General features: G+C 41.6%; 1 protein-coding gene across 1 annotated transcript in view; it reads left to right on the top strand.

Annotated features, from left to right (window-relative positions):
* LOC149473099 (structure-specific endonuclease subunit EME2-like) overlaps window positions 1–19,554 on the top strand; it is a 20,915-nt gene extending 1,361 nt beyond the window's left edge. The window contains exons 2-8 of the mRNA XM_089683879.1: window positions 598–734; window positions 6,071–6,162; window positions 9,717–9,821; window positions 11,901–12,003; window positions 13,765–13,880; window positions 16,893–17,082; window positions 19,324–19,554. Of these exons, the coding sequence (XP_089540005.1) occupies window positions 598–734; window positions 6,071–6,162; window positions 9,717–9,821; window positions 11,901–12,003; window positions 13,765–13,880; window positions 16,893–17,082; window positions 19,324–19,554 (974 nt within the window). The remainder of the gene's footprint in view (window positions 1–597; window positions 735–6,070; window positions 6,163–9,716; window positions 9,822–11,900; window positions 12,004–13,764; window positions 13,881–16,892; window positions 17,083–19,323) is intronic.

Here is a 19,554-nt window from a genome sequence, read left to right as displayed (position 1 = left end):
GGAAGAGTGGTCCAAAATTCCGGGTGAGAGGTGTCAGAAGCTTATTGATGGTTATAGGAAGCGACTGATTTCAGTTATGTTTTCCAAAGGGTGTGCAACCAAATATTAAGTTAAGGGTGCCAATACTTTTGTCCAGCCCATTTTTGGGGTTTTGTGTGACATTATGTCATATTTGCTTTTCTGCCTCTGTTTTATATTTGTTCCAATACATACAAAGGGAATAAACATGTGTATAGCAAAACATGTGTTAATGCAATACCTTTTTTGTGTGAAATACTTGATTTTCAGGAAAAATATCAAGGGTGCCAACAATTTCGGCCATGACTGTATATATATATATATATATAGTCTTTTGGCGCAAGCTACCATTTCAGATTAGTGTTTGGCAGCTTTTTTGGAGGACCAGAAGAGGGTATCTGCAAGGTTAGGCCTTGTGTTCTTACATGTAGAGTTTACAAGCAAATTTGACTCATTGAGAGTTGGCACTATATAAATTGTCTTTTGGTGCTTGCTAACATTACAGATCAACTTTTTGCATCATTGCAAATCACACATATATGTCTACATTGCGTTGTTGATTGATCTCTTATTGCGCAGGTCTTCTCCAAGATGCAGGGTCAGAAGGTATGCTGGAAGCTCTGAGTTCAGCTGGGTATACTTACTCCTTAGAGCCACACTCTGTGCCATGGAGCATTACCTGGAGAAGAGAGATGCCTGCTGACTGGACATGTGTAGTAAGTTGTGATTGGAACAGACAACACGTTTTTGTATTAGAGCCGCTTTAATTTAAAGTGGAAGGATCAGTCAACTCCAAACTGATATTTTAGTTCTTTGTAGGTGCTGCTGAGATAAAATGCCTGTTAGTTCTTTATATCTCCTGGGGATTCTCTTATTGAGATCTTTGTTGAGCATCACAGGTTTTCACAACTGATGTGGCCATTATGAGATGTCCCATTCTCTCTATTGGGTTTTCATATTTATTCTAGACTGCGGAAAACATAGCCAGAGCAAAGGTGGCCAGGAACAGTCATGGATTATAGCAGGAAGATCTCCCTGTAAGAGCAATCAAGATCTAAGAAAGAAACCTGGGGCAGTCTCAGTCTGCCAGACGTCACCTGCAATAAAATATCCATCTGAGAGGGTTAGTCCTATTTGAGGAAATCTGTACTATTATTATTATGCAGGATTTATATAGCGCCAGCAGTTTGCACAAAGGATGACAGTACAGTTACAATACAAATTAATACAGGAGGGATCAGAGGGCCCTGCTCAGTAGAGCTTACAATCTAAGAGGGAGGGTCAATTGATACAAAAAGTAATAACTGCGGGGGATGGGCTGATAGAGAAAAATACATGTACCGTTGCTAGGAGGGGGCAGGATAAGCCTCTCTTAAGAGATGAGGTTTTTAGGGATTGTCTAAAAGTGGACAGGGTAGGAGATAGTCGGACACATTGGGGAAGGGAGTTTCAGAGGATGGGAGTACCTTTGGAAAAGTACTGAAGGCAAGAATAAGAGGAGGTAACAAAGGAGCTGGAGAGCAGGAGGTCTTGGGAGGAAGGAAAAGAACTGGAAGACTGGAATTTTGAGACTAGGTTAGTGATGTAGCTGGGGGCTGAGTTGTGGATGGCTTTAGAAGTTGTTGTAAGTACCTTGAATTTAATTAGTTGAGTAAGCGGAAGCCAGTGGAGGTATTGTCAGAGAGGGGTGGAGGACACTGAATGGAAGCCAGTAGAGGGATTGTCAGAGAGGGGTGGAGGACACTGAATGGAAGCCAGTGGAGGGATTGTCAGAGAGGGGTGGAGGACACTGAATGGAAGCCAGTGGAGGGATTGGCAGAGAGGGGTGGAGGACACTGAATGGGGGCCAGTGGAGGGATTGGCAGAGAGCGGTGGAGGACACTGAATGGAAGTCAGTGGAGGGATTGGCAGAGAGGGGTGGAGGACACTGAATGGAAGCCAGTGGAGGGATTGGCAGAGAGGGGTGGAGAACACTGAATGGAAGCCAGTGGAGGGATTGGCAGAGAGGGATGGAGAACACTGAATGGATGCCAGTGGAGGGATTGGCAGAGAGGGGTGGAGGACACTGAATGGAAGCCAGTGGAGGGATTGGCAGAGAGGGGTGGAGGACACTGAATGGAAGCCAGTGGAGGGATTGGCAGAGAGGGGTGGAGGACACTGAATGGAGGCCAGTAGAGGGATTGGCAGAGAGGGGTGGAGGACACTGAATGGAGGCCAGTGGAGGGATTGGCAGAGAGGGGTGGCAGACACTGAACAATTGGTAAGAGCAAATAGGAGCTGTCAGTACTAAAGTCTCTTTTGGAAATTCTAGTTGCTGGACTATTATGCTAACCCAAAGGCTTTCAGTACTTTGAGTCAATAACTCAGATTAGATGAGCCGTTCTGATTTTTCTCTGGGTTCATTAGCTAAATTCTTGCCCTAGGTTGGAAGTAGAGATGAGCGAATCGAACCAGGCGAAGTGGAATTCGTTTCGAATTTCAGGAAAAATTCGATTCGTGCCGAATCCGAATATTAGCCAACTTCGGATGCACGAATCGAATTTTTCCCGATCAGCCGGCAAAAAGTGTCCCTGCAGAGAGCTCCACTATTTCTGACAGTTCTCTGACAGTTCCTTCACATTTACAGCGGTTGAAACATTGTATCTATTTGTTTCCATTTAGGATACAGATGTTTTTATTCGGAAACAGATACAATGTTTCAACCGCTGTAAATGTGAAGGAACTGTCAGAGAACTGTCAGAAATAGCGGAGCTCTCTGCAGATACACTTTTTGCTGTACTGGAATACTTCTTCTTTTCATTCTTCTTTTCATTCTTCTCATTCTTCTTTTCATTCTTCTTTTCATTCTTCTTCTCATTCTTCTTTTCATTCTTCTTCTTTTCATTTTTCTTTTCATTCTTCTCATTCTTCTTTTCATTCTTCTTTTCATTCTTCTTCTTCTTTTCATTCTTCTTCTTTTCATTCTTCTTCTTTTCATTCTTCTCATTCTTCTTTTCATTCTTCTTTTCATTCTTCTTCTTCTTCTTTTCATTCTTCTTCTTCTTCTTTTCATTCTTCTTCTTCTTCTTCTTTTCATTCTTCTTCTTCTTCTTTTCATTCTTCTTTTCATTCTTCTTCTTCTTCTTTTCATTCTTCTTCTTCTTTTCATTCTTCTTTTCATTCTTCTTCTTCTTCTTTTCATTCTTCTTCTTCTTCTTTTCATTCTTCTTTTCATTCTTCTTCTTCTTCTTTTCATTCTTCTCATTCTTCTTTTCATTCTTCTTTTCATTCTTCTTCTTCTTCTTTTCATTCTTCTTCTTTTCATTCTTCTTCTTCTTCTTCTTCGTTGTGCCCCGTGACTGCCCAAATGAGTGAAGTGTGCGGTGATTCTAAGATCGACGGCACTCATCTGCATGTCATACTGACTGACAGTATTATTTCTCTTCCCCAGCAGACTCCAAGGGCATTTAAATTAAAGGTACAGTGTTCTGCACTAATATAAAGGCTCTCTGAAGCCTAGAAACCCTTTTAATAAGTTAAATTCGCAGCGAATAAATTCGCATTGAATCAAATTTCTCCCGCAAATTCGGCGAATCAGCCGAATTGAATTTTTGAATAATTCGCTCATCTCTAGTTGGAAGCTCTAAATTTATTGATGCCAAAAATAGCCAAACAACAAACATTTTCAGGGGAAGGTCAGTAATGAAGGCATCCAGGCTGTGTCAGTACTGGTTTCCTTTATGTTATTATGTTAAAAAGAGAATAATACATTCTAATAATTCATATTTTATGAGAAAAGGTTTCCATTGTATTCTTTTTATGGCACCACCTTTGTGCACAAACAGCAAGCCACTGCACACAATGTAATTCTCACACACTGTTTTCTGTAATTCCTTTTACCTATATGCAGAATACATTTTTTAAACCTGAATGCCAAATGCTAAGCATGTATATAATGTCATCATGTAATCTGGTAAGTATTCAGTAAACTATAATCAATGTATCATAAAACTAGCATACAGTGTTAAAGTGGAATTTCACACAAAAGAGGGAGTTCTTCTTTTTTGCCGCCAACTCACCCCCCAACATGTTTGGTCATACGTTGTTACGTTACGGTCATACTGGGGGGGGGGGTCGAGCGGGTATCTAGTTTTGACAGGTATCTGCTCCCACTTCCACTTGGATCGCTTAGGCAATCCGAGTGAAACTTCGCCCAGGCGATCCAAGAGAAACTTCACCCCCCTCTTAACCCGCAACATTTTGGGACACATCACAAGTCCCAGAAAGCTGCAAGACCATTCACAAAGTGCAGCTCAACTTGTGCATGCGCAGTAGGTAGCTGGCTGTGAAGCTGTTAGGGCTCACTGCGCACTTCAATTAATAAACATGCTTGCACCGGGCTGCCAAAGACCAGTGAGTAACCAGCCCAGGTGAGGGCGGCACTTGATCCATGGATATCTAAATATCCTTATAATGAAAGTCAGTAGCTACAGTATTTGTAGCTGCTGACTTTTAATTTTTTGGGGGGACTTTGAAAATCCTCTGACTTGATATCAGCCTGCACAGGGGGCACTAAGACTGAGAGAGGTATTCTGAGCTTATCATGGCTAACACTGGGAGCAGCCTCCAAGGGTGGGAATCAGAGGGATGAGATCATCAGTATTGGGCAGGGTGGATAAAAATCAATGCTTTTTTAAAAAAATCTGATTTTTTTATTTAAATCGGATTTTTTTTAATAAAATGCTTTTTGAGGAAAATATATTACCATCCAAAGGTTATTCCATCATGAAATAAAGATTAGTTTTTTAATTATGTAGAATAAGGCTGTATATGTTTAATTTTTTGGGTAAATAAATTCCATGAATCCATTCACAATGTCTTGCTCTTCCAGAGGTTTTTGTAAGATTATTGGGCAGTTTCTCTGCCTACAAGATATTATCACAGATGCTTGGTTTACTTTTGCAGTTCTCAAAACTGAATTTGACTCAGCGGAGATCACATGCCTCTTCTTCACAGCAAAAATGTTTTAACATGAACAGAGTTAAGAAAAAGACCTTCATCCTAACTTCTACAAACCTATGAATACAGAATCAACCCCTTCACTGCTAAGTTTCAAGAAGTTCAGTGAATAGAATAGAAACAATATTTTTCTGATTGTTTGGAGTGGAATAGATCTGCACAAGAAAAAAGTGAAACTAAGTGTGAGGAGGAAGGGGCTGACAGTCTAAGTTTCTTAAAATATATATATTTTGTTTAGCCAAATTAGTAAATAAACATGGATGTTTGTTTAAGCAAATAACATATGCTGGAATGTTATTGTTTCAGTTGAATAAATCTATTTAAATTGTTATTATTAAGGTAATGATTATTTTTCTCCTTCCTAAGTACAACAGAAATGTTGTCCAAATATGAATGATTAACCTATTAAACTGGGGATAAAAAAACTAATATGAAAAGTTGTTATTCTAAAAATCTTCATCTACTTGCATATTAAAGTTATACCAGCAAGAATTAGTCTTTATGTAGAAAACTCTGATTTAAATCAAGCCTTACTGACTAGTGATTTAAATCGTAATTTAAATCAGTTTGATTTAAATCAAATCCACCCTGGTATTGGGGGATTAAGTAAGAAAATTGTTACTCTACCGGGACCAAAGAAGAGAATTTTTACCAAAACAACAGCAAAATTATACAACAAGAACACAAACAGTAACACTAGCACTGTAATAATATGTTATGAGGCAAAAAGAAGTATGTGTGTGTGTGTGTGGGGGGGGGGGGGGGATAAGGAGTGCACATAAGACCTACTACAAATATTTACTCAGAATGGTGATATAATGCCAGCTATTGAGAGCTGCTATCTTGGGGTGTCCTCTCTTCCTCTTAGATTTGGTTCACACCTGCAGATGCAACCAAATGCAGGTGCATTTCCATGTGTGGCATGAATGGCAGCCTGTTCATTTCCATGGACTGCTCTACACACGAGAAACACAGAAATTAAGTTCCGAACTCTTTTCATTCAGCTAACACAAAAATATTTATGGATTTTCCAATCGCTGTTTTTATATTCCAGGATGGTCTGGATCTATGTAAAGGGAAAGAAGAGCAAATGCTGATTCTGGTGGAGCCTAGAGAATTTCTCAAGAGTGTCTTCTATTACATTCAGGTAAAATTTGGAAAGGTGAAGAACATGCAGATTTATATATATTCTGTATCTGCCACCCCTCTCTGCCAATCCCTCCACTGGCTTCCCATTGCCCAACGGATAAAATTCAAAACATTAACAATAACATATAAAGCCATTTATAACTCTGCCCCAAATTACATCACCAATCTTGTCTCCAAATATCATCCAAACCGTACTCTCCGCTCCTTGCACGACCTTCTACTCTCTAGCTCCCTTGTCTCCTCCTCCCATGCTCATCTCCAGGACTTCTCCAGAGCTTCCCCCATGCTCTGGAACTCTCTACCCCAATTTATCAGAATATCGCCTACTCTGCTCACTTTTAGGTGATCTCTGAAAACCTATCTCTTCAGGAAAGCCTATCCTGCCCTCAGCTAATAATGGAATCTTCTACTCCTCCTACCAGTCCATCCCCCACAGTTACTAACTTTTGAACCACTAGCCCCTCCCTCTTAGATTGTAAGCTCCAAGGAGCAAGGCCCTCCTATCCCTCTTGTATTGTTGCTGTATTGTCTCCCGTTATATTGTAAAACGCTGAGCAAACTGTTGGCGCTATATAAATCCTGTATAATAATATACTAATAATAATATAGGGACCCATGGGGCATATAGCTCAATATCCATGTGCCATATGTACAATAATTGCATTTGCTGAGGTCAATTATAATAGATGTAAAAAAAGGTTTACAGTATGTGTCCTAGATTTTTTATTTTTTTGTGCTTAAAGTGTTACTAAACCCACAACAGTAAAATCAGTCTGTAGATGCAGTAAATCATGCTTGTTATACTCACTGTGGAACCTAAGGGGTTAATCCTCTGCACTGTGTAAAAATTATGTTTGATCCAGACTTCTCTGATCCTCCCCTTCTACTGCTGTCCCCAATCCATCTGCTGATAGAACAGAGCCTTGGAGACAAGCTGCACATGCACAGTTTGGTGTGTATTGCTAGAGACCTTTTTTTATTTTCTTGGGAGAGTGCATATATCCAGCACAGGGTCAATAAGCACTGTCCAGACAGAGGTTTAGGGGTCATGCAGCCTCATAAGTCAGTCGGGAGAATGAAAACTCCTCCTACCATCTTTATCCAGTACTCTGCTGGACATTGATAGAAGTCTCAAGACTGCTCTACCCGCTGATAAAATAAAAGGTACTTAGCAGTTTATATTTACTAAAATAATTATATTTCCATGTTCTATGTACTGTGGGAGGCCAGATATAGTTAATGCAGGGTCCAGGGTTTAGTAACACTTTAAAGTGGAGTTCTACTCACTTGTCAAAAAATAACTCATTAGCTACAAAAACTGCTGACTTTTAAAAAACAGCCATTTACCTGTCCCTCGGTCCTGTGGTGTGTCTCCCGCAGCCCGTTTCACCGGCCGTCCTGGATTCCAGGAGGCCAGCAGGCCGTCATGTATTCCAGGAGGCCGGCATCTTCAGTGTGGGCACCCAGCTGTGATAGCTTGCGGCTTCACAGCCGGGTACCCACTGCACATGCGCGAGTAGTGCTGCACTTCCTGAATGGTCCTGTAGTCTTCTGGGACCTGTCACGTGTCCCAAAAGACTACAGAGAGGGAGGGAGGACAACTTCTGTTTCCAATCGCCTAGGCAATCAGACCGGAAATGGGAGCAGGTACCTGTCAAATTTGGGCACCCAAAGGTGCCAGTCCTTAATGGGGAGCGGGGGAGCAGTCCTTAAAGCGGAACTTCACCTTTTGGGAGGAGCTCCGCCTTAAGGCTCAGTTTACATCTGTGCGTTTAACTGCGTTTTTATCAAGTTCCTGTGAGTTATGTGTGGATCAGTTTATTAATTTCAGTGGGCTTCCCTACATGTAGGAATCATGGTAAAGAAGCCCCTGACCCCTGTTAAAAATTATGCCGCATCAAAACGTACCCTGCATTTCAGTATGTGTGAAAACAGACGCATGGGAGTGCCATTAGGAGTTGATAAATACTACTACTACTAATAATAATAATTAATTAATTCAGAAATATTGGCACTGCCACGTGTCTGCCAAAGGACAGCCCTTTTGTTACCATTTAGTAACTTATATAAAGAGAAGTACAGACTCCTGTAGTGTTGGCTCTGAAGAAGAGGTTGTGTCCTCGAAACGCGTTAGCCAGTTGGTCATCCAGGGTTCCATCGTATGGACTCAGATGTTGTTTGGATCATACACCTTGTTCAGTTTGACATACCTGTGTTATTATGTCCATTGTGAGTATGATACCTATTTTTGTTTCTTTAATACATTATTTTAAACGATAATGCACTAGGTCGGTGCGCCCTTTTTCTGTTTCTCCATTTGTATCCAGTGTATTCGGACCACCCCGGTCTGTTGAGGGCAGCAAGCAGTGCATATTCCAGAAAATTCCAGAACATTCTTATTAGGTCTACTGAGTCCTTTCCTAGCGCAGGAGTAAAGTGTTTGTTGTACAGGATGTTTTGCGTCAGGAAAGTGCACAATTTTGTTCACAACCAACAGTAGTGTGAATCTTACCTTAGAGAGACTTGAAGTAGTAAAATGTTGCTAAATGTCTATGTATATTTCAGTTGTTTTCATTTTGGGAGATTATACGTGGAAGTAGTTTAATTACAAAGGAATATGTAAGAAAAGGCATGTACTGTAGATGGATATAGAAAAGATATGAAGTATACAGATAGAACAAAGGGGAAAACAAGGGAGTGATGCGAACTGAACCCACATTTTCTTCCACTCAGGCTTTAGATCACCTGAGCAGCCATTTTTTTTAATAACAACAAAAAGGTACTTTTTTTACTCAAAAGAATGTCATGGTAAAATGTTCCCATATTGATTCATGTGCTTTCTAATTTGTAATGATAGATCCGCTTTCATTGGTATTAAAAGCATGGCATGATCGGGGTGGAGGTTGTGTTTAATCCTTTCACTGGCACTGACGTAAGGGCAGAACTGCTTGCAGTAGGCCATGTCAGTAATCCTTTTTGCAGTTGCATTCCCTTAAGCCAAGGGTCTCCAAACTTCCTAAACAAAGAGCCATTACTGTGCTTCAGACTTTTGGGGAGCCGGATTGTGGCCCTTGGGAGTAGAAAGGTCCTAACATGAGTAGGAAAACACAATGCCCCATTTTTGGTGTCAGTGGGAGGAATTGTGCTCCATCATTGGTGTCAATTGTTGATGTCATTAAAGGGAGTTGTGTCCCTTCATTGGGATCAGTGATGGGGGGAGGTATGGTTGGTATCAGTGGAAGAAATAGTGCCCTAAGGGCTGGAAAAAACAAGCAAAGGCCTGCATCTGGCCCCCGGGACACAGTTTGGAGACCACTGCCTTAGTCTATAAGCTAATAGCCACTACGCTGATCATGAACTTATGGCAGAGTGGTACCTGAGACTCTCCTAATTCATGAAGGGCCACAATCAGCAGCTGCCGATCATAACCAGTGAAAACATTGCCAAAGTGGTCTGGGTATGTGAGGTGAAAAAATGGACATCGGGCCCAGCAGTGAAAAAGTTAATAACAGCCTTGTAAGATCTAAAGTAGCTGATCCCTCTCCATTCCTGGCTCCTGAAAACGCCATGACTCCGACCTCTGTGTTTGGAATAGATAGGAAGTGTTCTGGAAAGAAGATCACCTTGGCTGTTTTGGGGCTACATGATTATAGAAGGTAAGTTGGATTACAGACTGCAACTTTCATTAAAGAGGACCTTTCACTTTTGAAATAATACCATTAGTCTGATTCAAGTTAAACATTTTTATTTACATTTTTTTGTCCAAAAAACTTTCTGTTCAAAGCTACAGTGTTCAATAGTCAGTCTGATTTTAAGATGCAAGTCTGGTTTACAGATTGAAATTTAAAGCAGAACTCCATGTAAAATTTTACTTTCCCATGCAGTGGGGCTGTGCGCTGCATGGGAAAACTGCTCGTTTTGTCCAGGGGTTTAGTGGAAAAGCTACAGTATATATATCCCGTCCTCCGATCCTCCGGAAAACCACGCTCCCCCAAGTCCAGCGGTGGACTGTTCCTGCCATCCTCAGGCTCTGAGACGGTCTGTTGGCATGATGACGTCAGGAACAGTCCATTGACAAGACCGCTAGTATGCGGGGGGGGGGAAGCGGCAAGGACCAGTGTTGCGCTCTGAGGATCATCTGATTCGGTAAGTATATTTTCACTCTTATGACCCCTAGACAAAAACGAGCAGATGGCCCGTGCAGTATGGGCACAGCACCACTGAATGGTTCAAAAAACATTTTGCCCCGATTTCTGCTTAAAGGTTAAGTGTTGAAGGTGAGGTTGCACACACATTAATAAAATCAAAAATGTGCATTTATTAAAAGAGAAGTATGGGCTATACAAAGAGAAAATCTTCTACTCACCTAGGTTGATGCAGCATCAATCTGATGCTGCATCTGTCCCCCACCGGCTATCCACTGAGAATTAAGTGATCAGACACTGCTGATCGCTCAGTTCTCCCCTCCACTCTGAGAAGGGAGCAGTGATTGTCAGTGACTGGCTCTCTGCTCTGCCCCTCCAGCACTCACTGGAGTGATAGGCGGGGGTGGGAGTGGCTGGCTCAGGATATCAGTGGATTGCTGAGAAGCTGAGTCAGTTGCCGGTCCAGGATTCTGGGTGGATTCCAACCATGTGGTTAGGATCTTTCGGAGCCTGGACTGGCTCTGTGAGGTCAGAAAATGGATCACAGGAGTGCAGACCAAGCTGCACACCTATGATCCATAGGAGACGATTGGCAATGCTTCTCTTTTAAATATATGCATTCAGTCCTGCAGAGCATTGCAAGTGTAATCAGTGCATAGTGGGTGTAGTTCACAGGCACCTGCATTATTTACCCCAAGTCCTCAGTTTTTTGCTAAAAACCGTGCACTAACAACACCAGACTTCTGGTTCCAAAAGCTAACGTAACAAAGAGGTGGGTTCTCTTTTTATAGTAAGTAAAGTGCAGCACTATAAATAAGTAAATAAATTATAATAATGTCCGTATAAATGAATATTCTTATGGTGACAATCCGTGTGTAGAGTACCCACTATGGCGGTACTTCAGTGCTTGTGCTTTTAAAAGTGGGGTAAGAATACGCACTCACCAGATGCGTAAAGAAATTACGCATATAGATCAATGATCGGAGGTCCCCTTTAATGAAGTGGAGTCATTGATTTCCTAGAGCTCACCCCTGAATCAAGATCTACCTTATTACACAGAGGAGGGAGTTCCTGCTACACAGGTTGCTACACCCACTCATCCCTTAAAGGGGACCTCTGGTTTACTGGATCCATATACCACCCAGAAGTGCCTGACATACCACCCATACAGAGGGAGGATATCTCTATACATGGCTTAATCCGCTTCCTTAAAGGGGACCTCTGATGATTGATTTAAATGCGTAATTTCTTTACACATCTGGTGAGTGCGTATTCTTACCCCACTTTTAAAAACACAAGCACTGAAGTACCGCCATAGTGGGCACTCTACACACGGATTGTCACCATAAGAATATTCATTTATACGGACATTATTATCATTTATTTAATTATTTATAGCGCTGCACTTTACTTACTGTTTTGACTGAAGTTTTATTTGGTTACCTTTAGTGCATAGCTGCTGACGTTGAAAGCACTCACTTTTTTATTTATTTATTTGGGGTTCTCTTTTTATGCTTGAAGACGGAAAACACTGAGATGGTATAAGTGAACTGACTGAGCTTTAATAGTAAATGTTTTTTTGACCACCAGATGTCAAAGACTGTCGCGTAAGATGGAGAGACACTCTCTAGAGCCAAGCCTTTGCTATGATGAACAGCCAGAAAGCCAAGTGACCAGGCGACATATAGATGAGGTTGGTAGCTAATCTACATTTAAATACCAGTCCTCGGTTAAAGACTTCTCCATACATCATCTTCTTTAGTATCATCTTCTAGGATTAGTTTTGGAAACTAAATTTTGAATACAATTTTTTGTTTTAAGCAAGAGCCTAAAATGAATTTTGTTTTGCTACATAGTTCTTTTACTTTGCTGCATTGTGTCCTAAAGGGGGGGGGACTATGTGGCCCAGTGAGCTTATGCAATACATTTTTGTCTTAAAGTGGAACTAAAGGCACACGTACTTACCTTAGTTCTAGTTCCAACAATCTGACACCCATAAAGTCCCTGCTCGGCGCTGTTCTCTTCTCCCTGGGTTCTTTTGGACCCTGGTTTTTGTCTGTTTTGATTGGCTGATGTGGGATGACATCACTCCCATACATGTGCAGGAGTGCAGTCATCCGGGCACGCTGGGAGTTTGCCAGTTTGTGCAGTTCAGTGTACATTCTACAGAGGACTGCAAATAGGCAGGAAAGTGTAACATTGCATTTTTTTTCTGCAATAAAAAGACTGCCTGTTCACAAATGTTTCTATTTTACATTTAGTTCCACTTTAAGTTTACATGTTCCAGACACCTCAGGTCCCATGCACACTAGACATTTAGCAACGAAGCATGAGATCCCAGCATCTTGATGCGGGCGGAAGGCAAAGGTTGCACCATCCAGCCTCACTGTCGGCAACTTGTAAAACTCTATGAGAGGCTGAAAGCTGCTGCGGCTGGACAGGCCTGGATGTTGCACTGAGTGTTCCTAATGTTTGTGGCAGTATCAGGGGTGGACTGACAACTCATGGGGCCCCCGGGCAATAGGGGATTATGGGGCCCCTGTGTCCTTGTCCAAACTCAAAAAAGCCTATGAAAAAGGTACCAGGGGCATCTCATGGGGCCCCCTACTGACCCCGGGCCCTCGGGCAGTGCCCGAGTTTCCAAATGGTCAGTCCGCCCCTGGGCAGTATGTGGCCAAGGATGAATGCTGGGAGTGCACACTGCATGTATTCTGGGTATTCGTTCCTGGGAACATACTGCCCTAAATGTTAGTACCACTCTGCGCACCATCCAGTCCCATCCATCCACAGCAGCTTTCAGCCTCTCATAGATTTTTTCAGACTGTCAGCAGTGGGGCTGGATGGTGAACTTTTCATTTGCACCAAAATGCCAGGATTTCAGGCACGGGGGGCTAAACACCCAGTGAGCAATGAGGCTTTTATGTTGAAGCCATAATATATTTTTCAAACTAGCTTCTGGGGAGAATTTACTAAAGATTTGTCACTTTATTTAACCTTCCTGTGTAATTTACAGTAGAAACTGAGTTATTGTCAAAACTTTTTGTAAACTGACTGCCAAGTGGCAAGATCAGCCCTCTTTCTGATCAGTTTCAGAGCTGTAATAAGAATCTCAGACCTTCTCTGCATCAGTGGCCCCGGCTTAGGTGTTTTTTTTTCTTTTGTTTTTTTTTTTACTTTTTGTAGTCATGAATGTAAAATTATTTTGTAAGAAAAGGAGCGACCTTTGCATCTCTTTACAAGATCCTTTTAGATTGGGGCAGCACCTAAATATGGGCGTAACATGGTGCAAAAAGATGGAGTTGCCCTTTAACTCTGATTTTTCTCTAGTTTATTATCACTGTTAGGCATGCTGTCAAATCTAAGTTTTAATGTGAAAGCATTATGTATATTCTAATAAAGTTTTCTCTGTGATGTCACCTTCTTTGATAACTGTTATCCTCCTCTGTGGAGGTAGGCACTTATCTTTCTACAGCTGTACCATGAGACCGAAGTCTTATTCTTGGATACATGGAGAGAACTGGGGCAACATGTGTGTGCTGTGACCAAGAGTATAGCTCAGCGCCCGTTCCGGTGAGTTCACAAAAAAGTGACTGGACAATGTAAATTCCTTGTGAGTGAAAGGTTATACAAGTGACATGAGCAGCCTTATAATCATTGCCCTGCTTTAATGGATTATTATTTAGATTTCTGTTTTTCAGCAAATCAGCATTTTCAGGTGGTATAAAGGAAAAAGAATTTACATTTAAAATGAATTGTCTATTTTGAATCCACTGAATGCCTACTAAATTATTTCCGTTTTAGGTGTACGCCAATAACCAAACTGCAACATCTTGAAATAACATACACTTAGAGCAGAGCTAAACCCTCTTGCCCTTTACAGCCAAGGAAGCTATTTTCTTAGCCTCTGTTTAATCATTTGACCTCTCGAAGGTTTTACCCCCTTCATGACCAGGGAATTTTTTTTATATTCACCACTGTGCTACTTTAACTGGCAATTGCTCAGTCATACAACACTGTACCCAAGTGAAATTTGAGTCTTCTTTTGGTGTTATTTTTTATTATATAAACAAAAAAAAACCCCAAAAAAGTTTGGGGAAATAAAACACAATATTTTCTACTTTCTGTTATAAAAAATAAAGAAATGTAAAAAATCTAATTTCTTCATAAATTTAGGCCAAAATGCTGCTACATGTCTTTGGTAAAGGAAAAATCCCACTAAGTGTATAATAATTGGTTTGTTTGAAAGTTATAGCATCTAAAAACTATGGTGTATATATACTGGAATTTACGCAGCTTTAACGCTGTGCTGGTGATCAGTGACTTACAGTTGGACTGTGATAGTGTGGTGGGCAATCTAGTGCTAACAGACCGTCACTGGGAGGTAAATTAAATGACACTGACATCACTAATACAGTGATCAGATATAATACTTTACACTGTCCCTGTACTAATTACACTGGCTTGGAAAGGGTTCACATCAAGGGGCAGTCAAGGGGTTAACTGTGTGCCTAACAAGTGTTGTATGTGTAATATGTGCTGCTTTTACTAAGGCCCCTTTCAACGGGGTGGACCAGTCAGCGGATCAACTGTCTTCTATGAGCGGTCGAATGGAAAACAACCGCCTGTGTGTTTCCATCCAACTGCCATCCCATCCGATACGGTGGACAGAAGGGGAATGGATCCCCATCCATCTCTTTTCGACGGATCAAATCGGATTGGATGTCGTTGGGTGTAAACAGACACATGTCCATTTACACCCGCCGCTCCATAGAGGAGAATAGAGGTTTCAATGGGTCCACCTGAAAAACGGGCAGATGGACCCGATCAGAACGTCTATGTGAAAGGGGCCCAAGAGATCTGGCTGTTTTTTTTCCCTATTATTTGAAAAGACCTTGCGAGCCAAGTAATAAAATTCCTATTGTTGGATCGCAAACTTCTAGCACATAACTACCAATGTGAAAAAGCGTGAAATAAAAATGTAGTATTGCGCTCACAACCTTCCAATCTATATATATAGACAAATAAAAATGTGTATATGATATACATAAATAACTGAATAAGTGAATCTGTAGAAATCAACTCACATAAGCAAAATATAAAACAGTGAAAAAAAACTAAAAGAAAATAATATAATAATATTGTATAATAATAATGTCCCACAAAAAATATAAGTGACTTTGTGCTGAAAAATCTTCAATATCTTTTAAATGGGTGACTGCTTGTGCCTCCTCCCTCAAGTGAAGATGTGCGCTCACCTCATAGATAGCCTGCAATTAGGCTATTAAAGCTTGCGGTTCACCTCCTTGGAACCTACTTGTTTAGGAATTGATGTTGATAAGATAACCATGAAATGCGACATGTGCTGTTGAAAAGTATCCTCTCACTGGGTGCTACTCCACTGTCTTCTTATTTCCATGCGATCCTCCATATATAAGAAAAATCCTGACATGGTGCTTTATCGTTTTAAAAGCTTTTAATGTGAAGCTGACAGGTAGCACTCACATAAATCGTATAGTGGTAGTACAACTGATTCAAATATCCACTGGCTGTCGGAGCTGTGCGCTCGTGGTCCGATATCCGGACTGACTCCCTCCGAGTGACGTGAACAGTCCCACGTCACTCGGAGGGAGTGGGACTGTTCACGTCACTCGGAGGGAGTCAGTCCGGATATCGGACCACGAGCGCACAGCTCCGACAGCCAGTGGATATTTGAATCAGTTGTACTACCACTATACGATTTATGTGAGTGCTACCTGTCAGCTTCACATTAAAAGCTTTTAAAACGATAAAGCACCATGTCAGGATTTTTCTTATATATGGAGGATCGCATGGAAATAAGAAGACAGTGGAGTAGCACCCAGTGAGAGGATACTTTTCTACAGCACATGTCGCATTTCATGGTTATCTTATCAACATCAATTCCTAAACAAGTAGGTTCCAAGGAGGTGAACCGCAAGCTTTAATAGCCTAATTGCAGGCTATCTATGAGGTGAGCGCACATCTTCACTTGAGGGAGGAGGCACAAGCAGTCACCCATTTAAAAGATATTGAAGATTTTTCAGCACAAAGTCACTTATATTTTTTGTGGGACATTATTATTATACAATATTATTATATTATTTTCTTTTAGTTTTTTTTCACTGTTTTATATTTTGCTTATGTGAGTTGATTTCTACAGATTCACTTATTCAGTTATTTATGTATATCATATACACATTTTTATTTGTCTATATATATAGATTGGAAGGTTGTGAGCGCAATACTATGTTTTTTTTCCCTGCTTTTCAGGGAGAAGAAACAGACAGATCGCTGTTCTGTGTACAGAGTCCTGTGTGTTTGTAAACACAGGGCTGTGTGCTGTGAATGGATACAGCCAATCAGCAGGTGTCAGCCATAAATCATTGGATGAAACCTGCTGACAAAATTGCACAGTGTCCAGTCTCAGTGGGGGTCAGCAGTGGGCACACGCATGCATGCCCCAAATTTTTCTTTTCTTTGCAGCAAACATTGAGGTCAGATGACCTATAAGTGATGGTGCAGCAAGGTGGACCGTGGTAAACAACGTTCTCTCTCTGTCTGCAGGTTGCACTGGGAGGCTCAGAGCTACTCCTTCTGCACCTCAGCAGGCACCTGGCGAGGGTGGGGACCCAAAGGATCGCTCACTGGCTTACCATTGGCCTGGAAGAGACAGATTCAGCAGTTTAATAGAGTCAGTCCAGCAATGGCTGCAACTATAACAGAGGCCTATCCTTCTCCACAACTCCTTATGCAGGTCAGTGTCTTTGTGTAATGTGTTTTCTGCCCAGGATCCACATGCAATGGGGGAGATTTACTAAAGCTGGTGCAGCTGTGCATAGTAACCAATCAGCTTCAATCTTCAGCTTGTTCAGTTATCCTTTGACAATAAAACCTAGAAGCTGATTGGCTACCATGCACAACTGCACCAGATTCTGTGTGCACCAGTTTTAGCAAATCTCCCCCACTATTTTTCACACTAAAGGGAAAGCTTGAGCATCTGCAGATATTAGACAGAGGAGTGTATAGCCATAGGGATCATTGGTCACTCCTATCAAAACAATGGACCATCTTCTAAGGCAGGGTCTCCAAACTTTCCAAACAAAGGGCCAGTTTAACCTCTTGACACATGCAAATGTGCGGCCTCCCGGTGTCTGGGCCTAGACGCTGAGCGGCCGCACATTTGCGTTCTATTAAAAAAACATATGTGCTGAGAGCACACGCCTGCGCACTCCCAGCACACATGTCCAGTACTCATGGAAAGGTCCCAATCTCCTCTTTCGATCGCGACCTTTCCCGATCATGTGACAGTGTGTCACGGCGGTCACATGACGCTAAACCCTGCCCCGCCTCCCGACTTCTGAAACCCTTAAAGGGCCAGGAGGCGCCGGTGCCAAGGGGTAATGTCCTTTAGACTTTCTGGGGGCTGGATTAGGAGTAAAAAAAGTCCCTGATGTTAGTGGGGAAAAGTCATTGACGCCATCTTTGGTGTCATTGGGAGGAAATTTGCCTCATCATTGGTATCAGTGAGATAAATTCTGTCCCATCTTTGGTGTCATTGGGAGGAATTGTGCCTCATCGTTGGTGTCATTGAGATGAATTGTACCCCATCATTAATGTCATATGGCCCTATTGTTAGTGTCATTGGGAGAAATTGTGTCCCATCCTTGGTGTCATTGGCAGGAATAGTGCCCCCTCATTGGTGTCAGTGAGGGTAATTATGCCCCATTGTTGGTATCATTGGATGAAATAGTTCCCCAAGGGCCAGATAAAAGCAAGTAAAGGGCCGCATCTGGTCCCCGGGCCACAGTTTGGAGACCACTGTTCTAAGGCATGCCGTAGAAAAGCACATATCTGAAATTGACTGGAAGTAAGACATTTACTTAGTTACATCAAGCTGATGTACAGTATATATAAAAATAGACCTTGTTTTTTAATTGCTTGTATAAGATGGTTTTGAAATTTTACAATCTTTCCCAAAGCCCCTCTCATCTACTATTCCCCACTGACAGGTAAGCTCAGTGGCCAATAGGGAGGCACAGGAGCCAGGAGAGGGGGAGGGGGTGTCAACCCTCACCATTACTCTTTTAAGGCAATATTTGCATATTCGAGCACCCCAGAATATGGGGATCTCTGGTGGATCTGGAAAATATTAAAAGGAAAGTGCTTCAAGTATTTCTTAGACTTTACCATACTAGTCTGGAAGGTATTAAAAGGTAAGTGCTTCAAGTATTTCTTAGACTTTACCATACTAGTCTGGAAGGTATTAAAAGGTAAGTGCTTCAAGTATTTCTTAGACTTTACCATACTAGTCTGGAAGGTATTAAAAGGTAAGTGCTTCAAGTATTTCTTAGACTTTACCATACTAGTCTGGAAGGTATTAAAAGGTAAGTGCTTCAAGTATTTCTTAGACTTTACCATATTAGTCTGGAAGGTATTAAAAGGTAAGTGCTTCAAGTATTTCTTAGACTTTACCTTACTAGTTTAATAGAAACATACATTGATGCTGTTCTGTAATCATTATTACATCATATTAATGTATTTTTTTCAGTGTCAGCAGTGTAAGCACCATGTTTGGCTTGGTATCAGCCTGCATTCCCCTGTACAGCAGAGCTCAGAAAGGAGGAAGCACAATCAGCCAGGTGTTGCTGCAGTGCAAAAGGAGCATGCTGATAAAAGAGCAGTGATGAAGGGATGAGCGCAGTGTGCTGCTTCTCCTTTCATTGCCCTGACACAGGGTGGGGTGGAAAATAGATCTGTAAGTAAAAATGAATCCACAGCAGAGACAAATCAAGTCCCCTCCCCTTCCAGGCAGGGATGTGCTGTGAGGCAGAGCTGTGTAAATGGTAAGACCGGATGGACAGAAACACAAATCCTTTAGCAGGTAAATAAGCTCACATGTACGCATTTCATCTGTTCCGTATTAATTCTAGTAGTCGGTGTATAAAGCTGATGTTATTCAAAGAAAGTAAATTCTGTATCTTTTCTCTCTATCCAGGCATATGTGGCATGTAATACTGATAAAGAGAGACTATCTCTCCTCAGTAACCTGAGGGTACCACGTGCTGGAGGTGCCACAGATGATATGGAGTATCCAGATGAAGATGTCACACAGTCTAATGACCAAGACCAGACAAGAGAGAGGCGCATTGGTCCTGATTTGTCACGACGCATCTGGCTGTTCATGACCTCAACCAATCCAGAACTGGTATTGGACTTAAATTCCTAG

This window comes from Staurois parvus, unplaced genomic scaffold (assembly GCF_062004578.1).
Source record: "Staurois parvus isolate SC_StPar_1 unplaced genomic scaffold, SC_StPar_1.0 ptg000018l, whole genome shotgun sequence".
NCBI lineage: Eukaryota > Metazoa > Chordata > Amphibia > Anura > Ranidae > Staurois > Staurois parvus.
The sequence above is the reverse complement of the archived record's forward strand: the minus strand, read 5'-3'. Positions and strand labels throughout refer to the sequence as shown.